Source organism: Hipposideros armiger, unplaced genomic scaffold (assembly GCF_001890085.2).
Source record: "Hipposideros armiger isolate ML-2016 unplaced genomic scaffold, ASM189008v1 scaffold_108, whole genome shotgun sequence".
NCBI lineage: Eukaryota > Metazoa > Chordata > Mammalia > Chiroptera > Hipposideridae > Hipposideros > Hipposideros armiger.
Window position 1 is genome coordinate 3,164,726 of NW_017731458.1, and position 20,428 is coordinate 3,185,153.

Sequence of the window (20,428 nt, forward strand, 5' to 3'; positions counted from 1 at the left end):
CCGAGCTCCTTCCGGCGCACGACTGGCGGAAGTCCAGGCTTCGGGTCACCTGACCGTAGAGTCGGCTAGAGATGGCGTCTTCCTTGGTCCCTGGTGACAGGCTGGTGCGCGCTTTGGGCCCTGGCGGGGAGCTGGAGCCAGAGCAGCTGCCCCGGAAGCTGCGGGCAGAGCTGGAGGCCGCGCTGGGGAAGAAGCACAAGCGCGGTGACAGCCCCAGTCGTCCCGCTCGCCTGGTTCCCTTCCGCCTGATCCGGGATCTTCATCAGTACCTGAGAGAAAAGGGTGAGAGGCCCATTCTCCGGAGTCGCCTCCTTTTTACCCCCAGAGTCTATTCCCACCTGAGGTCTTTCCATCTCTAGCATCTTTCTGAGGGAAAAATCCATCACTCTCTTTCGCCCGCGGAACGGTCATCGAGTCACCTCCTAAATCGCAGGGCAACCCACTCGCTTCACAACTTCCACGGGAGTTCCTCGTGTATTACAAAATGTATGTGTGCAGTTTCTGCTCTCTTGAGCGTCTCCCCTTAACTTCCAGGTCCAAGTAGGCCCACCTGACCCTTCAGAAAGTTCAGGCTCTAACCCAGGACCATCTCACAAGTTCAGTTTCTTTCTTTTAAGCCACATTAAAAACCAACTTAGCATAGTGAGCTTGTCCTGTTCGGGAGTCTGCGTTTCTTTTCATCTCAAAAGCAAACGTGGTTAAATGAGTGTTTCGTTTGTTTGTTTGTTTGTTTAGATAGGATGATAGAAAGCTGTGTTGGAAGGTCTGAACTGGGAGTAGCATCTGAGTTCTAGTCCTAGCTCCTGTTGGAGGAGTCATTTCTCTTTTGGGGGCCTCAGTCCCTTAACTGTAAAGGGTGGGAACAGGACAAACTGGGATGTAACGTCTTCTTCCAGAATTAATATAGCCTACCCAGAAGTACAAAGGGTGGACGGCTTAACTACTGGAACTAAAAAGGACTTTAGAGATCATCTAATACAGTGTCCTCTGAGTATTCAGCATCACTATGGCATCAACCTATGTAAGGCAGTTCTGTCGTGAGCACAGAAATGACCTAATGACCTAACCTAAAGGCAAATATAAATGGCTTACATGTTAGCTGTGACATTGGCAGGATAATTGAGAGCTGACAGTTAAACTCAGCTGTGCAGCACTAGGAGGTGATCATGTGGAATTGTCTTACATTCTTCCCAATTGAAAGTGATCTCGGAGATGAATTGGTATAGGAATGGCCATGCTTTATGCTGGGTAGAAAGAATAGACGGACTGGACCCTTTCCTGATCTTAATCCTTTGACCTCAGCTCTATGGATCATATGTTTGTGGAAATCTTCTCTTCTCAGATTCCACACTGTACCTTCATGAGCTCCTAGAAGGCAGTGAAATTTATCTCCCAGAGGTGGTGAAGCCTCCTAGGGTACGTAAGGGTGGGTGTTGGCTGAGTTGGGCTTATTCGTGATACATCCATATTTATGGATTAACTTTGGGGCTAAAAAAATGTGTCTTTTAAATCCTTGGGAGCTGGGGTGGGGGAACCAGATATTGTCCTCCGTGTTTGACAGTTTGGGGACTAGATCCATAAAAAAAAAAACAACACCAGTTTCTAAAGCAGTGGAGGCAGAGCTGGTACATGACATGAGTCTGAGTCTCCTGGCACCCTTAGCAGTGCTTTGCCCCTTGAAACCAGTGATTGTGACATGTATCCCAGCAAGCTGGCAACATTCTTCTCGTTTGATTCTTCTGCCTTAGAACCCCGAGCTAGTTGCCCGTCTGGAGAAAATTAAGATACAGCTTGCCAATGAGGAATATAAGCGGATCACCCGCAATGTCACCTGTCAGGTAAGGGCCTGCTCTTCAGTACATGGACCGAGTAGCCCTGGAAAGCAGGGCCCTGCACTGGGAAGAGGCACAGAGGAAAGAAACAACATGGAAACTTGGTTTGTATACTATTCAGGGACCATAGAAGCTCTGTGCTACATACAATCCAAATATCATTCCCAACTCATTCACTGAAACGCTGGACTTAGATGGTGACTGATTCTTAACAGTCGTGGAGGTGGAAATGAGCCTTGGCGCCTTTCTCCTGGCAGCGTTCCCTACTGTTCTCTGTCATGCTCCTGCTGTGGAGCAGGAGAGGGGTATTGAGAATCTATGTCCTTTCTCTAAAACGTTTGATCTGTGGTCCAGAAAAAAATCCAACTGGTCCCAGACAAAATCCATGGAGAAGACAGAGTTAATATTTTGGGGAATAAAGAGGGCAGAGCCCATGCTGACAAATGGATACTCGCTGGGCTGCCTCTGAGTTGCTTCCATTTGAAAATCACTTGCTTTTTCCTTTTCCCAGGATCCAAGGCATGGTGAGATTCTCAGTGACCTGGGAAAGCAAGGTGAGGTACTAGGAAATCAGGTGTTAAAGGCTGTCCCTAGGAAGGATCGGTCGTAGCACTCCTTCCCACCGCAGTGCTCTGAAGCCTGAGCTATTTGGGCTTGTTGTTTGAGGGAAACACAGTTGGTGGGGGAGGCAGCCATGAGATAAGAGGGCCGAGGGCCTCCTTGAGGATGCTGACCTAAAGGTTTCTTCCCTGGGTTTCTCCCCAAAGTGAGGTCAGTGAAGGCTCTGGTCATCACCATTTTCAACTTCATTGTCACGGTGGCAGCTGCCTTCGTCTGCACTTACCTTGGAAGCCAGTATATCTTCACAGAAATGGCCTCGGTGAGTAGGCACTGAGCAAGGTAGGGTGCTCCAGATGGGGTGTTAGTGGGATAGGGAGGGCATATGTGAAAATGCCTTGCATAGGTTAGGTATTGAACAAATATTTATGCAATAAACAAAAGCATTTGAGCTTTCCAGTAGTCATGGGGGTAGATAATAACGTCAAGAGAATCCCCTTTTCTTCCCTTCCCCACAATTTATGGGCTGGGTTAGGGTCCCCTCCTTCCTTTTTAGAGGTGCTGGAGGCTACAGAACTGGAGGCTGACCTTCATAACCCTTACCCCGGTTCTCTCCCTCCGCAGCGGACACTGGCTGCATTGATCGTCGCCTCTGTGGTAGGTCTGGCCGAGCTGTATGTCATGGTGCGGGCGATGGAAGGCGAGTTGGGAGAGATATAACTGATGCTTCATCATCAAAGTCTGGAGAGGATTTGGAGGGGCTCCACGCTCCTAGCTGCCAATCACTGACTCTTAGTGAACCCATCAGGCTCTTTGTATTCAGCTCTGGTTATTCAGGGCTGAGCCAAGGCTATCTGCTCTTCCTTTGGGGAGCCGTATCCTCTGTCAATTGCCAGAGGGAGCAGTATGATCTGTCTGTACCTTCTCCTGATCCTGGTGTCCATCTGCCTTCACCAGTCCATTCTGGGCACTGCTGGGGATGGATTTTTTTCCATCTGGAGTAAATAGAACCCAGGCTTTCCCAGAAGTAGACCACACTGCCTTGAACTTGCCCAAGCACACAAATCAGTCATCCTTTCCTCCACGCATCCTTGACACAGGCTTGTAACTTAGTTATGAAACTTCCAAGAAAGCAGAAAGGTTTCTGTTTCTCCGGTTTGTGCTGGAAGAAGAACTGATCAGAGGACACCAAATAGAGAAAAACAGATTGGTACAACATGGCAGAATTGGAAGTAAGGCAGCTACTTTTTTTTTTGAAAGGCTTTATTGGGGAATTGGGGAAGGGGAACAGCCAAGTTGTTGTCCTTCAATCTTAGGTGTGGAGGGCACAGCTAGCTCAGCTCCAAGTCCAGTCACTATCCGGCCGCCAGTCAGCAGCTCAGGGCAACTCAGTCCAAGGTGCCGGGTTCAATCTTAGTTGCGGGGGTGCACAGCCCACCATCCCATGCGAGAGTTGAACCGCAACCTTGTTGTTAGGAGCACGTGCTCTCACCTGCTGAGCCATCCTGCCACCTATTGGCACCTCAGCCTCAGCTCAGCTCAGGGACAGCTCACCGGGCCATGTGGGAATTGAACCGGCGACCCTGTTGCTCAGTGCTCACGCTCTTAACCAACTGAGCCACTCGGGCAGCCCTGGAATCTTAGTTTTTATCTTCATCCTCTTCCTTCTGCTTGCCTTTTTCAGATTTTCTAAATGCTTCTGCCTGTCTCTACCACTCACCAGCCCTCCTTAAACTTCCTACCTTCCCTTCACCCTTTGCTCTTCCTCCAAAAAGGTAAATAATACAGATGGCAAACAGTTTATCTGCTTTTAATTGCAAAATCCCTCGTACTTATTTGTGTTTGTGGAGAGAGTATACCTACTGTGGATTATCTCAACTAGTAAAAGATGTTCCTTGTGGACAGGGACCATTTTCAGATTTATATATATAACTGAATAAACACACACATGAATATGTATATGTATATATACATTATGAATATGTCTACATATTATTATACATAAGCCTAATATAGGATATTTTATGTGAGTTCTTAAACATGTTCGGGTAAGTGAAAAAAATAGTATGTAAATGCTCACAGTTGACTAATTGTTTCACATAGTTGCTTTTGGTCTTCACAACAGTCTTGGAGGTTGGAAAAGCAAATGGTCTTGGGCCCCTTTTCCAGAAGACAAAACTGAGGCTGAGAGCGATCAAATGACCTGCTGTGGTCCTTCCTCTGTTAAATGGAGCCAGAGATTACTAGGCCACCCTGAAGTTGCTGTGTTAATCTTCTAGAACTCAGATTAGTGATATGATGATAAAGTCTGTATAAGATGCTTAAAAATGATATCAGCATTAGTTCTTTATCCAATAAATATTTATTGTATCCATTGTATTTTTATTTCAAATCTGTGACAACACAAAAGCCCCAAGATTTTCATAGTTCTGAGAATTGTGCAGGGTCTGCCCCAGTGATAGATTTTTTCTTTCCGTTCAGTGCATGAGCTCCTGTGGTCTTCCCCTCCACCCCACCCCACCCCCACCCCTCCAGAGCACTCTTCTCTTAGAAATTATACACTCATTGATTCAGTAGAAATTTACAATGTTTTCCATCTTCTTCCTGATACATAGGAAGTCTGAGCCTCTCAGGGCAATATTCAACATGAGAGAAAGGCAAGTTGTAGACCCTCCTGTTCACCATAGATCACTTTGTTAAGAACCCTTAGGATTTTTTTGGTTGGTTGGAAGAAATGTCAACCATGAGAAAAAAATGCAGGTGGCATTTTCCAGTGTTTCTAGCAACCCAAACTGTTTAAGTTAAAAAGCTCCACTGAAGCTTTGTGGAGATTCCGGGCTGTACTTACCTGTGCTGAACTTTCTGGGCCAGAGTACCCACATAGCCTTAAGCTTTCACATCCCCCAGGTACCTGGATTCAGGTTAGAATACTTCCAAATTTTAGGTAAGGAGCAGGCCTCCTCAAACAGCTTGTGATCCAGGGTGTTTTCTCATGATGAGATTGGGGTCATTCCACACACATACACCCCTTTCATTAGAATGGGGTCTTGACCTGATCCCAACGCCCTACTCTGAAGCCAAAAGGCTTCTGTGGCTCCAAGCATTTAGTGAGAGCTCCTTTATGAGCCAAGTACTGTGCTAGCTTCTGGGGATAAAGAGATAAACAATCTAGTTCCTGCAAAGGAAAAATAGTCACTGTGTAAGGTGGTGTCCATCTGCAAGAGCACAGTTAGAAATGGGAATCGGGTGGCCTGTCCTCCAGTTCTCATCACAGAAAAGAGAACTCTGTCTGTTCTCAGCCACTTCCTCTGTCTCACCATATGCTTTCTCTGGTGCAATCTGGGTCAAGGGCTTCCCTGGGAGAAAGGGGAGTGCTTGGCAGGAGGCCCGAGGAACAAGAACTTGGAGACTTCCCGGTTTCTCATGGCCTGCTGTAGAGGGAGAAGGAATTAGTAATGGTGTGTTGAGAGCTTTTACAATGTGTCACAACGCCACGTGAAGCCCTTCACCCACATTATTGCTCTCATTCCTAAAACGGAGAGGAGACAAGTATTATCCCCATTTCCAGGCTCACCGACTCAGAGTTGTAAGGTTACATAGCAAAGCCAAGATTTGAATCCGATTGCAAACTCCATGTTTTTCTCTCTGAAGCAGAGCAGCTCCAGAAGTGGAGGCAGCTGGAGTGTCCTGGAACCAGTGAGACCAAAGGTTCCCATCTCCCTGGGGTCTGTCAGCCATTATCCCTCTTAACTAATCCCAGCAGAAGCCTGGATAATGCCTCTCACCCAGAATCTGGAACTTGGCCCATTTAGGGATTAGGTGATGGAGATAAATTTCAAAAGTAAACGGCCCTCATCCCCATTCATTTGCTCCAAACAACAATCCAGATTAAGGTACAGAGTTTGGGTTTTATTTGGAGATTAGTTGGTATTACAGATGATGGTGATACCAAAACCCAGTGCTGCCACGAGCATACTCCCACTCCCTCTATAACCTGTCAGGCTGTCTCCACAGCCCCGCATCAGAGGCAGCCGATCTGATCTTTATGAAAATTAAATCAGTGTAAACCCCAGGCTCCTATTTCTACTTGATTTACTTTAATAATTTCTTCCTCTTCAGATCCATGGTTCTGATTAATTTCTCCAAGTGATGGGAGGTCAGGAGAGGGGGCCCTGAACTACAAAAGGGTTGGTCCCCAGCAGTGTAGAATTAGGATCAGCACTGATCTAGCTCACTTAGCAGTTAGTTAGGTACTGGCCTGAAAGTGAGGGGCGGCTGCCCCGTCTGCTTTAGAGGGAGGACGTGTCATCCGCTGGGGTGAGAAGAATTGGGGACCAGGCCTGACAAGAGAGGTAGAAAACAGCCCCCACCTCATCCCTCTGAAGGTCCCTCTTGCCAAGACTTTGGGCCTGTGCCCCAGGAGATTCCGAGTGCTGGGAAGCAGGTGCCAGGTCCTAGTCACTCCATAGGCCTGGAGGACAGTGGCAGGGAGGGATCCCTGAGCTCAACTTCCTCCCCGTAAGAACGCCCTTGTGTAAAGAAGGAGCACGGATCCATTCTCATGGGCTCACTTCTCATGTGTCCTAAGGGGCAGAGTGGGCAACAGGAGCCAGGGGAGGGGGCTTGCAAGTTCTGGACCTAGATTAGGAGTGGTCCAGGTCCATGACAGTGGCTGAGACATAGATCAGGTCAGACAGGCTGCCTAGTGAAGTCTGTGGCGTAGAGCTCTCTGAAGAAATGTGAACCCATGAAGCCCCAGCTGTTCCCCATGGGGCTATAGCTTTAGGCCCCACCTGGCCCTGCGCTGGACCCAAGCCAGGAGCCGGACAGGAGGCACGTCGACACGCTGAGGTGCACTGAGGCGTGCTGTTAGAGTGTGGAAGCTGGCCTCGTGTTTGGGGATCCTGGGGTTGCTGGAGGGTATGTGGAGGAGAACAGGGTCTCTGGGGGAGCTCAGGCCTGGGGCTCGGGCCTCCTGGCTTCCTATTCTTGATTCTCTTGGCCCGCCGGTTCTGGAACCACACCTGGTGAGGGAAAAAGGAGTCTCTTCTTGCTTCAGCACCCCTTTCCCCCCTGCCCCTCATCCCCCCCCACCCAAGTACAGGGAAAGCAGAACCTGGAGGCAAGATACCCAGAGAGAAGGAGCTGTGCATCAGACCCAGAAGCTGGCTGTGTGAGAGTACCCCTACCCTGAGAGGGGGTCACAGCTTGCCTGTATCTTTGCCTCAGGAAGGCAGGTGACCCGGGCCAGGTGCTCACGGGTGCCAATGTCAGGATATGGTCGTGCTGCAAACACCCGCTCCAACTCCAGCAGCTGCCCTGTGCTGAAGGTTGTCCGTTTTCTCCGGTGGGGACCCAACCCACCGTCATGGCCTGCAGGACGAGGTGGAAGTCAAGCTAGTACTCACTTCAAGAGCCTCTACCCCAACCTCAAAGCCCCCAACATACTCTGAAGCCCCTATTCCCTGCCCAAATTTCCCCCATCACACCTTCCCCACGTTCTTCTGCCCACCATTCCCCCACCAGATCACCTGTTGGAGATGCATCCACAGGGCTAGCCATGGAGCTAGCAGAGTGAGGAGCCAGAGGGCCATGCCAAGGCTGTGCCCACGCCACACCCCTCCGTTTGGGGTTTTATCCTGCTCAGAGCTGGCCCCGCCTCCAGGAGGGGAGAGGTTTAGTGTCCAGGTCCAGTGAGGCAGAGAAGTGGGAGGAAAGATGGGTGGCCAGGGGCAATGTTGGGGCTAGGTGGGGTATGGGTGGAGCAAAAGGTTTGAGGCCCCTGCTCCTCCAGGACCTCACAAAGGAAGCTGGTCCCAGCCCCCCTCCTTGAACTGCAAACTCAGGCAGTCTGCGTTTGAAATCCTGTACTTCGTGAAAATCCTCCCAGAACTCCATCCAGGAAATCAGAGAGATCCCTCTCTCCAGTGCTCTCAGGGTGCCAACCCTGGTGCTGGCTGCCTTCAGGGGAGAGTCTTGTCCTACAACTGAGGGCTGGGCTGCTGAGGCTGGAAAGGATGAGAAGGATGATAGTATAGCAGATGAGCTGGAGCCACCCCACCCTCAGCAGGGCTGGGGAGCAGCTGTCACCACCAGATCTCCTTCAGATCTGCTTTAGAGCCTTACCTGCATCTAACCCTTTCTCCCTGGCCCCTCGAGAGCCCGGGTGGGCTTCCTAGAGTCCTTCAACCAGAGGAGGTTCCACAGGTAACAATGAGGGGTTTTAAGTAAGACGTTTGCTTTTTTTTTTAAATCTGATATATCATTTATTTAAAAAATCACTACATTCCCACTGAAGCTTGTTATTCTGATGCACCAAATTTAAATGCTTTCATACAGTTGAGGATTAAAGAATGTTCTGAGGATTATTCATCATTATCTTCTTGATAGGCTCCATCTGCCATGACTAAATGAAGACTCTTGGCATAAAGATGCTGATGTTCATTTCCCAAAATATTCTGAGCTATTGTTGAACAAGTCTCAATATTTTCATCTTCATCTTCATGAATAGCCTTTATTTTCCCATAAACCTCAAAAAACTTTTCAAAGCCTATTTCCTGCTCCAGGTGAAGTCTTAGTGTCTCTAAATGGTTAAAGACACTTTCATATTCACATTCACTGGTTATCTCACCATCACTGTTATCTGAGTGCCATTCTTCATTTAGAGCACTTTCACTGCTGGGATTATCATCCTCATCTGCCAGATCTGTCCCAATTTCAGTCTGCTCTATGTCACAGTTCTTTAAGACTGACTCTTTCTCTTCACTATATTCTTCCCCAGGTGGTTCCCTGAGTAACTGCTCCATAGAGGCCTGAAGTTCTTGTAAATCTGTGTCAGTTTCTTCAAACACAATGTCTTCACAATCAGAAGGTCCTTCTTTGACGTGTTCATCTTCAATTTCATCTATTTCAAGATTGTCTTGACGTGCATCTGCTACAGTAGGAACATCCATCAGTGTACTGAACAGTTTTGAGAGATCTGGGAGTGAACATGTTCTCAACATCTTTGGGTTGTTTGCATCAAATAGACCAGTTGAAAGTCCAATCAGCAAGGAATTTTTGCTTTTATTTCTTGGTGGTGAATCAGAGCGAGATCAAAGTGGAACGGATTCTTCTGGTGAACCCGGAATTGACTGAATTTGGGAGAGTACATTCAAGTGCTTGGAATGAATCACTTTATGGAAAAACGGTTCTGGATGCATAGATTTATCTACATCACATTTAGAGTGCTGAGAACCATCTATTCCAGGTTCTATATGAACTTCACTAAGTTGACCCACCTTGCTCGGGATTCCATCTTCAGAAACTTCATTTTGCTGAATGGGGGTGATCCTATCTTCCATCTCAGTTTCTTTTATCTCACTAACCCACACGTCCATAACAGTGCAAGGCAAGCTACCATCTTTGTTTGCGTCACTTGACTCTTGTAGAACTTCTGTTTCTAAGTCATCAGGTTCATCCATATTTCCTTCTGGTTTCAATGACATCTGTGGAGATGCCTCACTAAACTTTGGACTATTTCTATCAACAGAAGAATTAACAGTAGCTGATGGGTTCATTTCAAGTGAAATACATTTTACTTTTTCTTCTCCACTAATTAAGGGTTTGTAGTTCTCCCCTTCAGGAGAAATATCACTCCTAATGGTTGTGTTTTCCAACAGTTCTGTCTGAAATTGTAGCTCAGCTTCTCCAAGTATCTTTAGAACAGAATCAGAAGGGCTTTTCCCCCAAACTCTTCTTGGAGATCCTCCAGGATCTAATTTATTAACCTCCCCCACTGTATGTTCTCTTCCAAGGCTTTCTGCTTGCCATTCTTTGTCTTAAATTCTGAATTTTAGTTATCCATGCTGAATTATATCCAGTTCCCTTAGCGTCACATGCTCTCTGACTTTTGGGTCCTAGCAATTCTGTGCCTAAAACACTCTGCTTTGCTTGACTTTTGGTTAAGATAACTTCTTATACCTCAGCATATCACGTTTTCCAGAAATCATTTTCTTGGCTCTCCCAAGACTTATTTATGCTGCGATAGATTTTTTTTTAATTGAGGAACTGGGGGATGGGAACAGCCCTGGGGAATCGGGGGGGAAGGGGAACAGACAAGTTGCTTATGGAAGACATTTGCTTTTATAGTGTACTCATGCTTGGAAGCCTTCTGGGCCACTAAGTGAAGTAGGTGCATTTGAATTAATCCTTTGAATTCCTGCCCTTCCCTATCTCTCCTCACTTCAATGACCTGCACCCTAGACCCAACACAGAGGCCTCAAAGAAAGGCTCATCCTAGGGGTGGGTTTGGGGGAGCACAGTGACCAGTTTCCCTAGGGACTCAAGTGTCTGAGCTAACAACATTTCAGGCTCAGGATGGGCAAAAAAGCTGAACCAAAGCCCCATCCCCTCTGCCCCTTCATTCTCCAAGACCCTAGTCAACTCCAAGAGGCAAAGCAAGCCCAGGGCTGGGAGGAAGAGCTTGGTAACTCCTGTCATCATCAGAGGGGCTCAAACTCCTGTTTAGCTGCCGGTGGGTTGTTGAGAGCTGCTTAGCTCAGGAGGAGGGCTCGCACTCATGAGGCCTTCCCCAGCCCGCAGCTTTTATGGTTCACAGAGAGGGCCTGAGCTCAACATGGGCCAGACACAGAGAGGCTCTTCTCTGTCCCCTCCCCTGAGCCATCCTGACAGCCCAGGTCCCCACCCCCGCCCTTTACTCAGGCAGATCCTTGCCTCCTGCCTGTCCACCCTAGTCAGGACAGTAGTCTAAAACTCAGGGCCAAGGGATTCTTTATTGAGCTGGGAGGAGGAGGTTGGAGGAGGGAGCAGAAGAGGGCCCAGCTGTGTGGGCTCAGACTCCTACTTGGGGACAGAGTTTGAGCAGCCCAACCAGTACTGGGCGATATTACGTGGGTAGGGAGGGCTCACAGTGTCCACTTGCCGTGTGCGAAGGTTAACGCGGTAGTACTTGTCTGGAAGAGAGGTTGGGGGAGAGTGTGTGAGACCCAGCTTGGCCCTGCCCACGCCTGCCCTGAGAAAGAAGACCCAGGTCTCTCCTTTTAGGGTAACTGAACACCTCAATGCAGCCAAGGACTCCTGGCCTGCCTGGCTTTCTGGAATCACTGTCTAAGGGCTGTGTTTAGCTCATGGGAACCAGGGGCAGCAGGGAGGACCCCAGCTAGCCCAGCTACGGGGGGGGGCGTGTGGGGGGGCGTGGCAGGGGCTCCCACCTCCTGAGAAGAAGTAGACGCTCTGGATGGGTTCACAGGTGGCAGGCACAAGCCAGTCTGTCTCTGGGTAATTATAGTAGTCGTCTCCTAAGCCCCTCTCCTCACTGGAGAACAAGGACAGCCAGAGTGAACGGGATTTCCGATGGGGGTTCTGGCTGCGGCCACCGCCACGCCCACGCCCACGCCCACTGCGTGAGCGGTAGCCTTTACGACTGCGACGCTTAGACTTAACATTCTTGACCCAGGAGGAACTGGGAGCGTAGCCTGAGATGTAGATCCGGCCAGCCATGGCTGCGTCCACTTGCTCAGGCACACCAGGCCAGTCCTTGCTGATGAAGTGGGGCTGTCCGGCACCATCTATGGCGGGGAAGGAGTTAATGGGGAGTCTCGAGGGCCTGGACCCTGCCCACAGCAGGGCCTTCAGAGTTCATCAGGTGCCCAAGGACAGGCTGTGCCTTGCCTAAGGACGCAGGGCAAGCTAGCATCAGAGCCCAGCACCCGGCCTCCCTTCACCGTACCCCTCCCCCTTTACCTCAGCACAGCCCCTCCTGCTGGCTGTGCCTTTGGCTGTGCTATGCAAAGTCCAAGGTGTGGGACCCAGGTGGCGATAAGCTCCCCCACAAGAGTCAACAGAAGCAAAGTCTGGCCTGAGCAAACAGCTTTTGATGGATAGCTCTACCATCGCAAACCCTCTGTCCAGCCCAGCCATCCCCCTGCCCTAGGGATCCCAGCCCTCTTGAGGGGGAAACAAGACTGCCATCCCTCCATACCAGAGGATCTGTCCCAGAACAGAAGCTCAAAGAGGTCCCCCCAGCTGTGCCGCTGCAGCAAGGCGAAGTGTTCAAACACAGCTGACTGGGAGCTGCCTTCACACTCCTCCTGACTGGGCTGCTGCTGGAACTCGTATTCCCAGTACTGTTTACCTGGAGAGGGGTGGACATGAGCAAGGCTGGAAAGCCCAGAGGCTGTTGAAGTTAGGAGCTTCTGGCAGGGGGCGGGCGGCATCTGAGGCCTGTCCCCAGTGGAGTGTGGAAAAAACCTGACTGCTCCACCACCTGCTCATTCTCCCCTCCACCCCTGAATACCCTTGAAGAAGTAGACCCGCTCCCGGCCATGGTAGCTGTGAGCTGGGAGGGCCAAGGCTGCGTCCACGTTGTCAGGAATGCCCTTGAAGCCTTCAGAGATGTTACGGGGGTAATCGGGGTCCAGGACACCATCCTCAAAGCGCCAGTACTGACTACCCTAAGGGTAGGGAAGGAGGAGAGGGGTGAGGAGGTGGCTGACTGGACAGAGGCAGAGTCCACCACCCAAGGCAGCAGTCCCAGTTCCAGGCTTGTCACCCTAGAACCTTGGGCTTCCCTGTCCTCACAGAGCTCCAGCTAGTGACCACAGGCTGAGATACAGCCTTCTTGCCCACCCTGGTCCCGGGCACAACAGCCCTCAAACCCTGCCTGGATACTCTTGACCCTGACCCACAGCCCCTGTGCCTGGCACCTTAAAGAGGTAGGTCTTCCCCTGACAGTTGATGCGGGTGAAGGCAGCATCAATGGGACCCTCGATCCCCCAGACGTCTTGGATGAGCTTGGGGTACCCAGGCCTCACTGCCTTTTCATCCAGCTCATAGCAGTACTGTCCTAGAGTGGAGGAGGCCGTGTGAGGGACGGGATGCTTCTGTGGCAGAACCCCAGCCCCAGGACCTGCCCCTGGAGTCACCTCGGAAGGCGAAAAGGGAACCATTCTTGAGGTCAGTGAAGGCATCAAAGGGCTTCCCACTGCACGGCTCCTCTGCTGTTGACCAGATCTGTTGACCAGTGCTCCCAGGCCCCACCTCAGGGCTTAGGGTCCCCTGCCCTTGTTCTGGGTTCAGAACAGGTGCCTGCTCAGTAGCCCTTTCAAATGGTGCCTGCAGATCAGAGCTGAGGGTGGTGCTCTCCAGTTGTGCATAGTCAGTGGTCCCCTCATGGTAGTCAAAGGCCCCGTATTCGTCTTCTGGCAGAGTGAACACATCCCCACGAGTCACTGCAGGCAGAGTGGGTGGTGGTGAGTTTCCAGCTGCAGAGAGGATCCCAGGCCCACCCCAGCCATTGTGAACGCACCTTTGGGCTTGCACTCAGTCGTGTAGTCGGTGCAGCAGCTCTGGTAGTAAGAGCAGAGCTCGTCACACTGACACTTCCTGTTGGCGTTGAAACCCTCAGTGCAGCGGTTCTTGCATGATTCTGTGGAGAGGGGTTGTCAGCTGGCACAGCCAAGCCCAGGCCACCCTTGCCCACCCTACATTGGCCCAAATGGCCGCCAACACCCTCCTGCACCTTGGTCAGCCAGAACAACCCATGCCAGCAGGGCCAGCATCAGAAGAGGCCTTGGAGGCGACATGGCAGGGCGTCTCGCCATGAGCCTGGCGAACTGGGTTCTGTGCTCTCTGATGTCTGAGGAAGGGAGGGAGAGGTAGGGACAGGGAGGTAGGGAACCAGAGAAGAGGAGTTGCCTTTTCTGATGCTCTGTTTGTTCAACCTCCAGCCCAGCCCCCAGTGCCCTGACCCCAGAGGCTGCTGTAGCAAAAGGTCACATTCCTGGAACTCTGGGCCTGGGAGAGCTGCGAACAGGATCCTTGCCAAGCTCAGGGTCATCTCAAGGGGAATAGCACAGTGGGTCTGGAGGGCAGAGAGAAGGCCTACTCTGTCACTTACTAGCTGTGTGACCTTGGGCAAACCGCATTACCTGCCTTAGTTTTCTTTTTGGTGAAGTGAGACTAATAACGCTTGCTTCATGGGGTGCTGGGAGATTATATGATCTAAAGCAGACAAAATGCCCAGTGCCTGGAGTAACCCCAACTTCATTCTCCATAAATGGTATTGATCCATGATCTGTTTGATCAGGCACATCTCTGGCTGAATGGTTCACCCACCCGTTGTGTACTTAGGGCAGTGAAAGTAGGAAGAATGCTGGGAAGCACCCTGGGGAAATCTTTTTTTTAATCATAAACAAAGTTTTGTTTCTGGATTCATCTCTTGGGTGCATTGATTTCTCCAAGCTGGTCTTCACAACACAGTAAATTGGGTGTCTATTAACCCTTTAGACTAGATTTGATTCCTAAGTTCCATTAATTCACTGCTCTTGAGCAGGCCACTCTTTGTCCCCATCCTCCATCTTCCCATTGGTAAAGAGTGGTCTAGTTTCCCACACTTTTAGACTCCCATGAGACGTAGGATCCCTCTACCCAGAAAATGCCCACTAGCACAGAACGCCTGATTGTGTGTGTACTTTCAGAGGTCCACAGACCTCCTGAAGTCCTTTCACCACCTGGAGGAAGTGATCTTCAGAGTTTCCAGTTGACTTTTTCTGTTCTGTAATCAGAGGGGAGTGTGACTTTGACCAGTCTCCTCGCCATGGACCTCAGTTGGTTTGGCTGTTAAATGGAAACACTAATTCCTACCTCATAGGCAGGTTGGCGGCTTCATTGAAAAACAGGCATAAGGGACCTCAAGCGTTGTAGAGAATCGTTATTATGATTGTTTTAGCTACGAGGAGGGGAGGGAATACACCCAACGGCGTTGCCCTCACATTCTAGTGTTCTGGGGGAAAACCCAGGCAATCCTCTGACCCTCCACCGGCTGTAGCGGCAACTACCGCAAGGAGCGACTAGAGGAAGAGGCTTGGCCAGGGTGTGGGCGTGGCTGGAGAAGGCTTTGGGGCGGGGCTACGCAGGCGGCAGGCGAGGAGCCCCGCGAGAATAAGAGGCTGGGCGTCGGCTCCGGGTCCGCGGCTTCTCAGCGGCGGGCGCGGCTGCTGCAGAGCATCTCTGCGAGTCGAGCAGGACCTGGAGCCGCGCTTTGTTCTGGTTGCTGCCTCCTAGACTCTCCGGCGACTGGGTCCATCCTTCGCCTCCCAGCTCCCTCCTTCCGTCCACCGCCTGTACCTGCGCCTGCATTCCTTTCCCCTGCCGCTTGGTCCCAGATCCTGCCCTCTCCCCAATCCCCAAAATGCTGACCAGCGCCCTTGCCTGGTAACCTCATCTCCGTTCCTTTCTCCTACATCTTCTTCCCCCTGGTCTCCTCTCGGGTCCCCCTTTTCCCAACGTCCCGATCGCTCGGCCCGGCTCCATCCCCATCCCCATCCCCGTCCCCGTCCCCGTCCCCGTTCGGGGATGTTCTCCGCAGACCCGCGCCGTTGTTTCTGACGCTGTTCCTCTTTGCCTACAAGCTGTGCCGCTTCTTCATGTCGGGCCCACGGCCGGGAGCCGAGTGGCTAGTGGCGCTGGGGCCGGACATGAAGGGCGGCGATAACCTATGGTGTGCCGCGGGCGGCCACGGGGCCTACGAGGTGTCGCCTGGGTTGAGCACCAAGGTGCGGGGTGCCCTGGACAGCACCCTGCCCGAGATGCAGCAGGCGCTGTCGGAGCTGAAGCAGGCCTGCAGCCCGCAGGCCTTGGGCACCTGCCTGGGTGAGATCATCCAGCTGGTAGGGGAGGCCTGGCTGCTGCCGGCCGTGGGCCGCGAGGTAGCCCAGCGTCTGTGCAACACCATCCGCCTGGACGGCGGCCTCGACGTGCTGCTGCGGCTGCTGCAGGAGACGGAGCTGGAGACTCGGATGCAGGCCGCACGCCTGCTGGAGCAGATCCTGGTGGCTGAAAACCGGTGAGGGTCCTGGGCTGGAGGGGGAGAGCTTCGAGTGCTATGGGGTAGCAAGGGCTGTTGGGTGCCTGAGTCTCCCGTGTTCCTTTGTACTGTCTTTCCTGCCTCGCTTCACCAAATCCCTGCACTACACCTCTGGTGGAGATCAGCGTGTCCACTTTGCAAAGGAGAAAACTGATGCTTAGGAAAGTTTAGTGACTTGCCCAGCATCACACAGTGAACTAATGGTGAAGCCAGGATTCACTCGCAGAGCTAGTGGGTGAGGAATGAGACCGGGAGAGGATGAATGGCCTAGTAGGACAGGACTCTTCCCCCTGGTTCTGAGGATGGAGATGGGATCCTATTGCCAGTGGCCCCCTAAACCCACATGCCTCCTTCCCACAGGCCTGGATGCCTTTGTATGCTACCTTCTCTCTCCTATACCATCTCTCTCCCACTGGGAGAGGGAGAGAACACAATTCTCAGAAAATGGGGGTCGGGGGAGGGACACTTCCCTTTCCTCTCTCTCCAGGCTAAAATGAGTGCCGACCTAAGGGTTGCTTGCCCTCCTCATGCCGCTCCTAATCCCACGTCCTTTCTTCATTTTGGTCCATGTAAACAGGCCAGACGTGATCTCATTCTGCGGATGCTGATGGGGAACAGAAAGTTTTCTGCTGGGATGAATTGGTGAGGGGAGAGGAAAGTGAGGTACAGAGATAGGCAAAGGACAGACAGAGCACGTATTCTTCACCCCTTCCCCATATAGTGTCAAGATAAAATAGGTGGGGTCCAACTGAGGCCTGGCCATCACTCTTTTGCCTCTCTCTTGGGGTCTCCCCTAGAATATGAAGACCCATGAGCACTCACTTTCTCTCTCCTCTGATGCCAGAACAAATGAGGCTGTCACACACCAGCCTCACGCTGGATTCTCAGGCCCCTCAGGTTTAGAGGGGTTTTGAAAGGATCACTTACAGTTCATGCAGCTTTCACAAGTGTGATGGTCGTAGGTTAGGGGTGCTTTCCTTGCCATTTTCAAAAAGTAAAAATAATTTTGTGGAGGGTGAAAATGATACAACTCTCAAACGTGCATGAGTGAAGCAGTTTAAATTGTGAGACCAAGTTAGGGCTCTGCTTGTTCAGCGGACCATTCATCGCCCATCTAACAGGTGCCCTCATGGGCATGAGCCATAAATTTGGAAGGCTAGCAAATGGAGTGGGTGCCCACTGGATGTGTGGGCCCATGTTGGCGAGTGTCCCCTGTAGGCCTGGTGTGTGGGATGGGGCAGCTAGAACTAGAACTACTGGGGAGCAGGTGCAGCCAGCGCTCCAGGAAGAAGAGGGCGGCAAGATCCAAATAGCACTGATATTTTTCAAGGCTGGAAATAACAATTCTCATGCGGTTCAGAATTACTGAGGGAGGCGTCACACTAACCAGTGTCCCTGGTCCTAAGAAACAACGTACTGGCTCAGGCATCACTTAAGCACCAAGGACAGAGCACAGCGGGCCTGGTCATGATCAAAATCCTTTCAAAGAAAGGCTGAATCCCTTCACCTCTCTAGGCTGCGCTGGGAGAAGGCCAAAAGGGAAAGAAGGGTGACTCACAGAGAATTTGTGTTTATGAAATCTTTTCCTTCCCCCACCAACCAACCAACCTCCTCTTAAAGAAGGCTCTTCCATCAGTGTGCCCATTCCTTTTGCCATTCTCTTTCCTGCAGCTCTCTTCTTCCTAAGGTGTAGCCACACTCACTGCACAGGAGCCTAGGTGACAGCTTCCATCACCCCAAAATACCAGAAGCCCAACAGGATGTCTGAGATTGGTCGCACAACACCCAGTGAGGACCCCATATGACTGATAGCCCTCTAAATTCACAGCTCAGCCCATCAGGGGAAATGTAATGAGGTTAAATGTTTTAACTCAGAGAGGCTAAATGGCTTTCCCAAAATACACAGTGAATAAGTAGAGGAGACAGTTAAAAAAACCCCAGAAAACTATTGCCCATAAATTCAAAAAGTCAAAGGTACAACAGAGACAGACACTTAAAAGTTCTTCTTTCTACCTAGAGCCCCCTTGCTGGAAACAAACCATGAAACAAGTTTCTTATCCATCCTTCCAAGGACAGTCTATGCAAAGTATTTGCATATACAAGGTCTGACAATTAAGTTCGCGAACTTGACACCGTGCACTTATAATTGGCAGCACTGTACAAATAGCTCGGTGAGGTTTTATATAACCTTGGTATATCAGTGTCTCACAGCTGTGTTCGTGTCAACATGTGGCGGGGTCTTGCTGAGTGGCGTTCATTTTTGTTGTTGCGTGTTTTTGTGTGCCGTCGCGAGACTGTCTGAGCTTGAATTAGCACAACGGACAAACATTACATTTCTTGTCAAACTTGGCAAGAGCAGAAGTGAACTCTGGGACATGTTAGGCCAAGTTTATGGGGATAATACCATGAAGAAAACGGCAGTGTACACATGGATTAAACGTTTTTCTGAGAGGAGAGAACACTGATGTCACTGATGAAAAGAAGTCAGGGCGGCCAGTAATGAGCAGAACTGACAAAAACATCGCAAAAATTCATTGAATCGTGCATCAAAATTGTCGGCTGACTATGAGAAGCATAGCAGACCAAGTAAACATCGATAGAGAAACAGTTAGGAAAATCCTAACTGAAAATCTTGGCATGCGAAAGGTATGTGCAAAAATGGTCCCAAAGAAGCTCTTGCATCACGACAATGCACCAGTTCACACGGCACTGTCTGTGATGGAGTTTATAGCCAGCCAACAAATAACTGTATTGGAACACCCTCCCTACTCACCTGATCTGGCCCCCAATGACTTCTTTTTTTACCCAAAGATAAAAGGAATATTGAAAGGAAGACATTTTGATGGCATTCAGGATATCAAGGGTAATACAATGACAGCTCTGATGGCCATTCCAGAAAAAGAGTTCCAAAATTGCTTTGAAGGGTGGACTAGGCACTCATGTTGGTGCATAGCTTCCCAAGGGGAGTACTTTGAAGGTGACCATAGTGATATTCAGCAATGAGTTATGTACCACTTTTTCTAGGATAAGTTCGCAAACTTAATTGTTAGAGTGGGTATATGTATATACTTGCTTATATATGTATGTATATGTACAATTTCCCCCTCCTTTGGAGCTGGCATTTGAACCCAGATTCACAGCTTCTCAGGCTGCAGAAAAGTTGGGAGCTGCGGGAATAGTTCTCAAAACAAACACACAGTTCAAGTTCTGTAAAGGTGCCAGGTGCATAGGGAGAGGTGAGGGCTGGGGGGTCAAGAGACTTAGAATAAAGTCCCCTCTCTGAACTGATGTTCCTGAGCAAGGCTTTCCATTCACTGGTCCTCAGGAAGTGAGGGTGTTGGGGGGTTAGATGATTGATTAAGCACATCCTGGTTCTGATATTCACAGAGTTTATATAGTCAGATTGTTCTGGAAGCACAAAGTACTGATGAAGGATCTTGGGCTCTGAAGACAGACAGATGTGAGTTCAAATCCCAGCTACTCCTCTCACCAGCTGTGTAACCCTGGACATGTAAGCTTTCTGAGCTTTGGCTTTCTCATTGGGAAAAGGAACAACTGCAGTGCCGGCTGCAGGGAAGTTCAGTCATCAGCTCAGCAAAGCTCTGCTGGCCTTATGCCATGTTCTGGGCGCAGCTGGGCCCTGCAGTGGACACAAAGTTATAAGCACTGTGGTCATTGTGGCGCTTACTGGGTAAGGACTCCATGACTGGTTGGGTCTCTAAGTCTTCAGGGGTAGCATCACTTTTGGAAGACATCATTTGTGGAGGTCAGGAAGACAGAAAACTTTCACCTCTGTCTGGAGCATGGCAACGTTTCCGGCCTGCTCTGTTGGTTTCTAGGCTTTCTCTCTTGGAGCTGTCCTCCCCACAGCAGCCAGAGTGAGTTTCCTAAAACCCATCTGTGGCCAGGTCACTCCCCTTCCTGAAGTCTTTCAATGACTCCCTATGGCTATGAAGTACAAATGCCTTGAGGTGGCTCAAAAGGCCTCCAGGATTCATTTTCTCAATCTCCCCTTGAACTCCACCTCAGCCACTTGAAGTTGCTTCACTTCAGTGTGACTGAGGTGAGGGCAGGACCCCAACTTCATCAGCTCTCATACACCTCCATGTCTTTTCGTACATCTGTTTCTAAAATGCAGTCTCCCCTTCTTTTTTTTAAGATTTTTTTTATT

The 20,428-nt window shown here is 50.4% G+C and overlaps 4 protein-coding genes and 1 pseudogene across 4 annotated transcripts in view; 2 read left to right on the forward strand and 3 right to left on the reverse strand.

The window, feature by feature from the left end:
* Window positions 1-29: 29 nt before the first annotated feature.
* VMA12 (vacuolar ATPase assembly factor VMA12) lies at window positions 30-3,706 on the forward strand. The gene is made up of 6 exons (XM_019646962.1): window positions 30-282; window positions 1,343-1,416; window positions 1,749-1,838; window positions 2,344-2,386; window positions 2,600-2,712; window positions 3,015-3,706. Exons 1-6 carry the CDS (start codon window positions 72-74, stop codon window positions 3,108-3,110), a joined length of 627 nt encoding a protein of 208 aa, XP_019502507.1. The 5' UTR covers window positions 30-71; the 3' UTR covers window positions 3,111-3,706.
* A 2,572-nt stretch (window positions 3,707-6,278) lies between these two features.
* On the reverse strand, window positions 6,279-7,993 carry SEBOX (SEBOX homeobox). Its single transcript, XM_019647127.1, has 3 exons — window positions 7,922-7,993; window positions 7,603-7,763; window positions 6,279-7,414 (listed from the first exon to the last, which is right to left on the reverse strand). The coding sequence occupies exons 1-3, from the start codon at window positions 7,950-7,952 to the stop codon at window positions 7,034-7,036; spliced, it is 573 nt and encodes a 190-aa protein (XP_019502672.1). The 5' UTR covers window positions 7,953-7,993; the 3' UTR covers window positions 6,279-7,033.
* A 744-nt stretch (window positions 7,994-8,737) lies between these two features.
* LOC109385102 (serine/threonine-protein kinase Nek1 pseudogene) lies at window positions 8,738-10,529 on the reverse strand (annotated as a pseudogene).
* A 616-nt stretch (window positions 10,530-11,145) lies between these two features.
* Window positions 11,146-14,089, reverse strand: VTN (vitronectin). Its single transcript, XM_019647126.1, has 8 exons — window positions 13,912-14,089; window positions 13,699-13,818; window positions 13,316-13,621; window positions 13,097-13,236; window positions 12,688-12,844; window positions 12,373-12,525; window positions 11,603-11,959; window positions 11,146-11,344 (listed from the first exon to the last, which is right to left on the reverse strand). The coding sequence occupies exons 1-8, from the start codon at window positions 13,991-13,993 to the stop codon at window positions 11,232-11,234; spliced, it is 1,428 nt and encodes a 475-aa protein (XP_019502671.1). The 5' UTR covers window positions 13,994-14,089; the 3' UTR covers window positions 11,146-11,231.
* SARM1 (sterile alpha and TIR motif containing 1) overlaps window positions 13,992-20,428 on the forward strand; it is an 18,960-nt gene continuing 12,523 nt past the window's right edge. The window contains exons 1-3 of the mRNA XM_019646976.1: window positions 13,992-14,047; window positions 15,220-15,407; window positions 15,594-16,236. Coding sequence (XP_019502521.1) covers window positions 13,992-14,047; window positions 15,220-15,407; window positions 15,594-16,236 — 887 coding nt within the window. The remainder of the gene's footprint in view (window positions 14,048-15,219; window positions 15,408-15,593; window positions 16,237-20,428) is intronic.

What these genes read in the sequence shown, in the direction of transcription:
- VMA12 (XM_019646962.1), top strand. Translation starts at nt 72, where the DNA reads ATGGCGTCTTCCTTGGTCCCTGGTGACAGGCTGGTGCGCGCTTTGGGC. An exon ending in AGGTGGTGAAGCCTCCTAGG is followed by an intron (nt 1,417 to 1,748) that starts GTACGTAAGGGT and finishes CTTCTGCCTTAG; the next exon opens with AACCCCGAGCTAGTTGCCCG. An exon ending in CAGTGACCTGGGAAAGCAAG is followed by an intron (nt 2,387 to 2,599) that starts GTGAGGTACTAG and finishes TTCTCCCCAAAG; the next exon opens with TGAGGTCAGTGAAGGCTCTG.
- SEBOX (XM_019647127.1), bottom strand. Translation starts at nt 7,952, where the DNA reads ATGGCTAGCCCTGTGGATGCATCTCCAACAG. An exon ending in TGTGGATGCATCTCCAACAG is followed by an intron (nt 7,764 to 7,921) that starts GTGATCTGGTGG and finishes CTCGTCCTGCAG; the next exon opens with GCCATGACGGTGGGTTGGGT. An exon ending in TTCCTGAGGCAAAGATACAG is followed by an intron (nt 7,415 to 7,602) that starts GCAAGCTGTGAC and finishes TTCCCTCACCAG; the next exon opens with GTGTGGTTCCAGAACCGGCG.
- VTN (XM_019647126.1), bottom strand. Translation starts at nt 13,993, where the DNA reads ATGGCGAGACGCCCTGCCATGTCGCCTCCAAGGCCTCTTCTGATGCTG. An exon ending in GGAAGACCTACCTCTTTAAG is followed by an intron (nt 12,845 to 13,096) that starts GTGCCAGGCACA and finishes CCCTACCCTTAG; the next exon opens with GGTAGTCAGTACTGGCGCTT. An exon ending in CGTCTACTTCTTCTCAGGAG is followed by an intron (nt 11,345 to 11,602) that starts GTGGGAGCCCCT and finishes CCTCTCTTCCAG; the next exon opens with ACAAGTACTACCGCGTTAAC.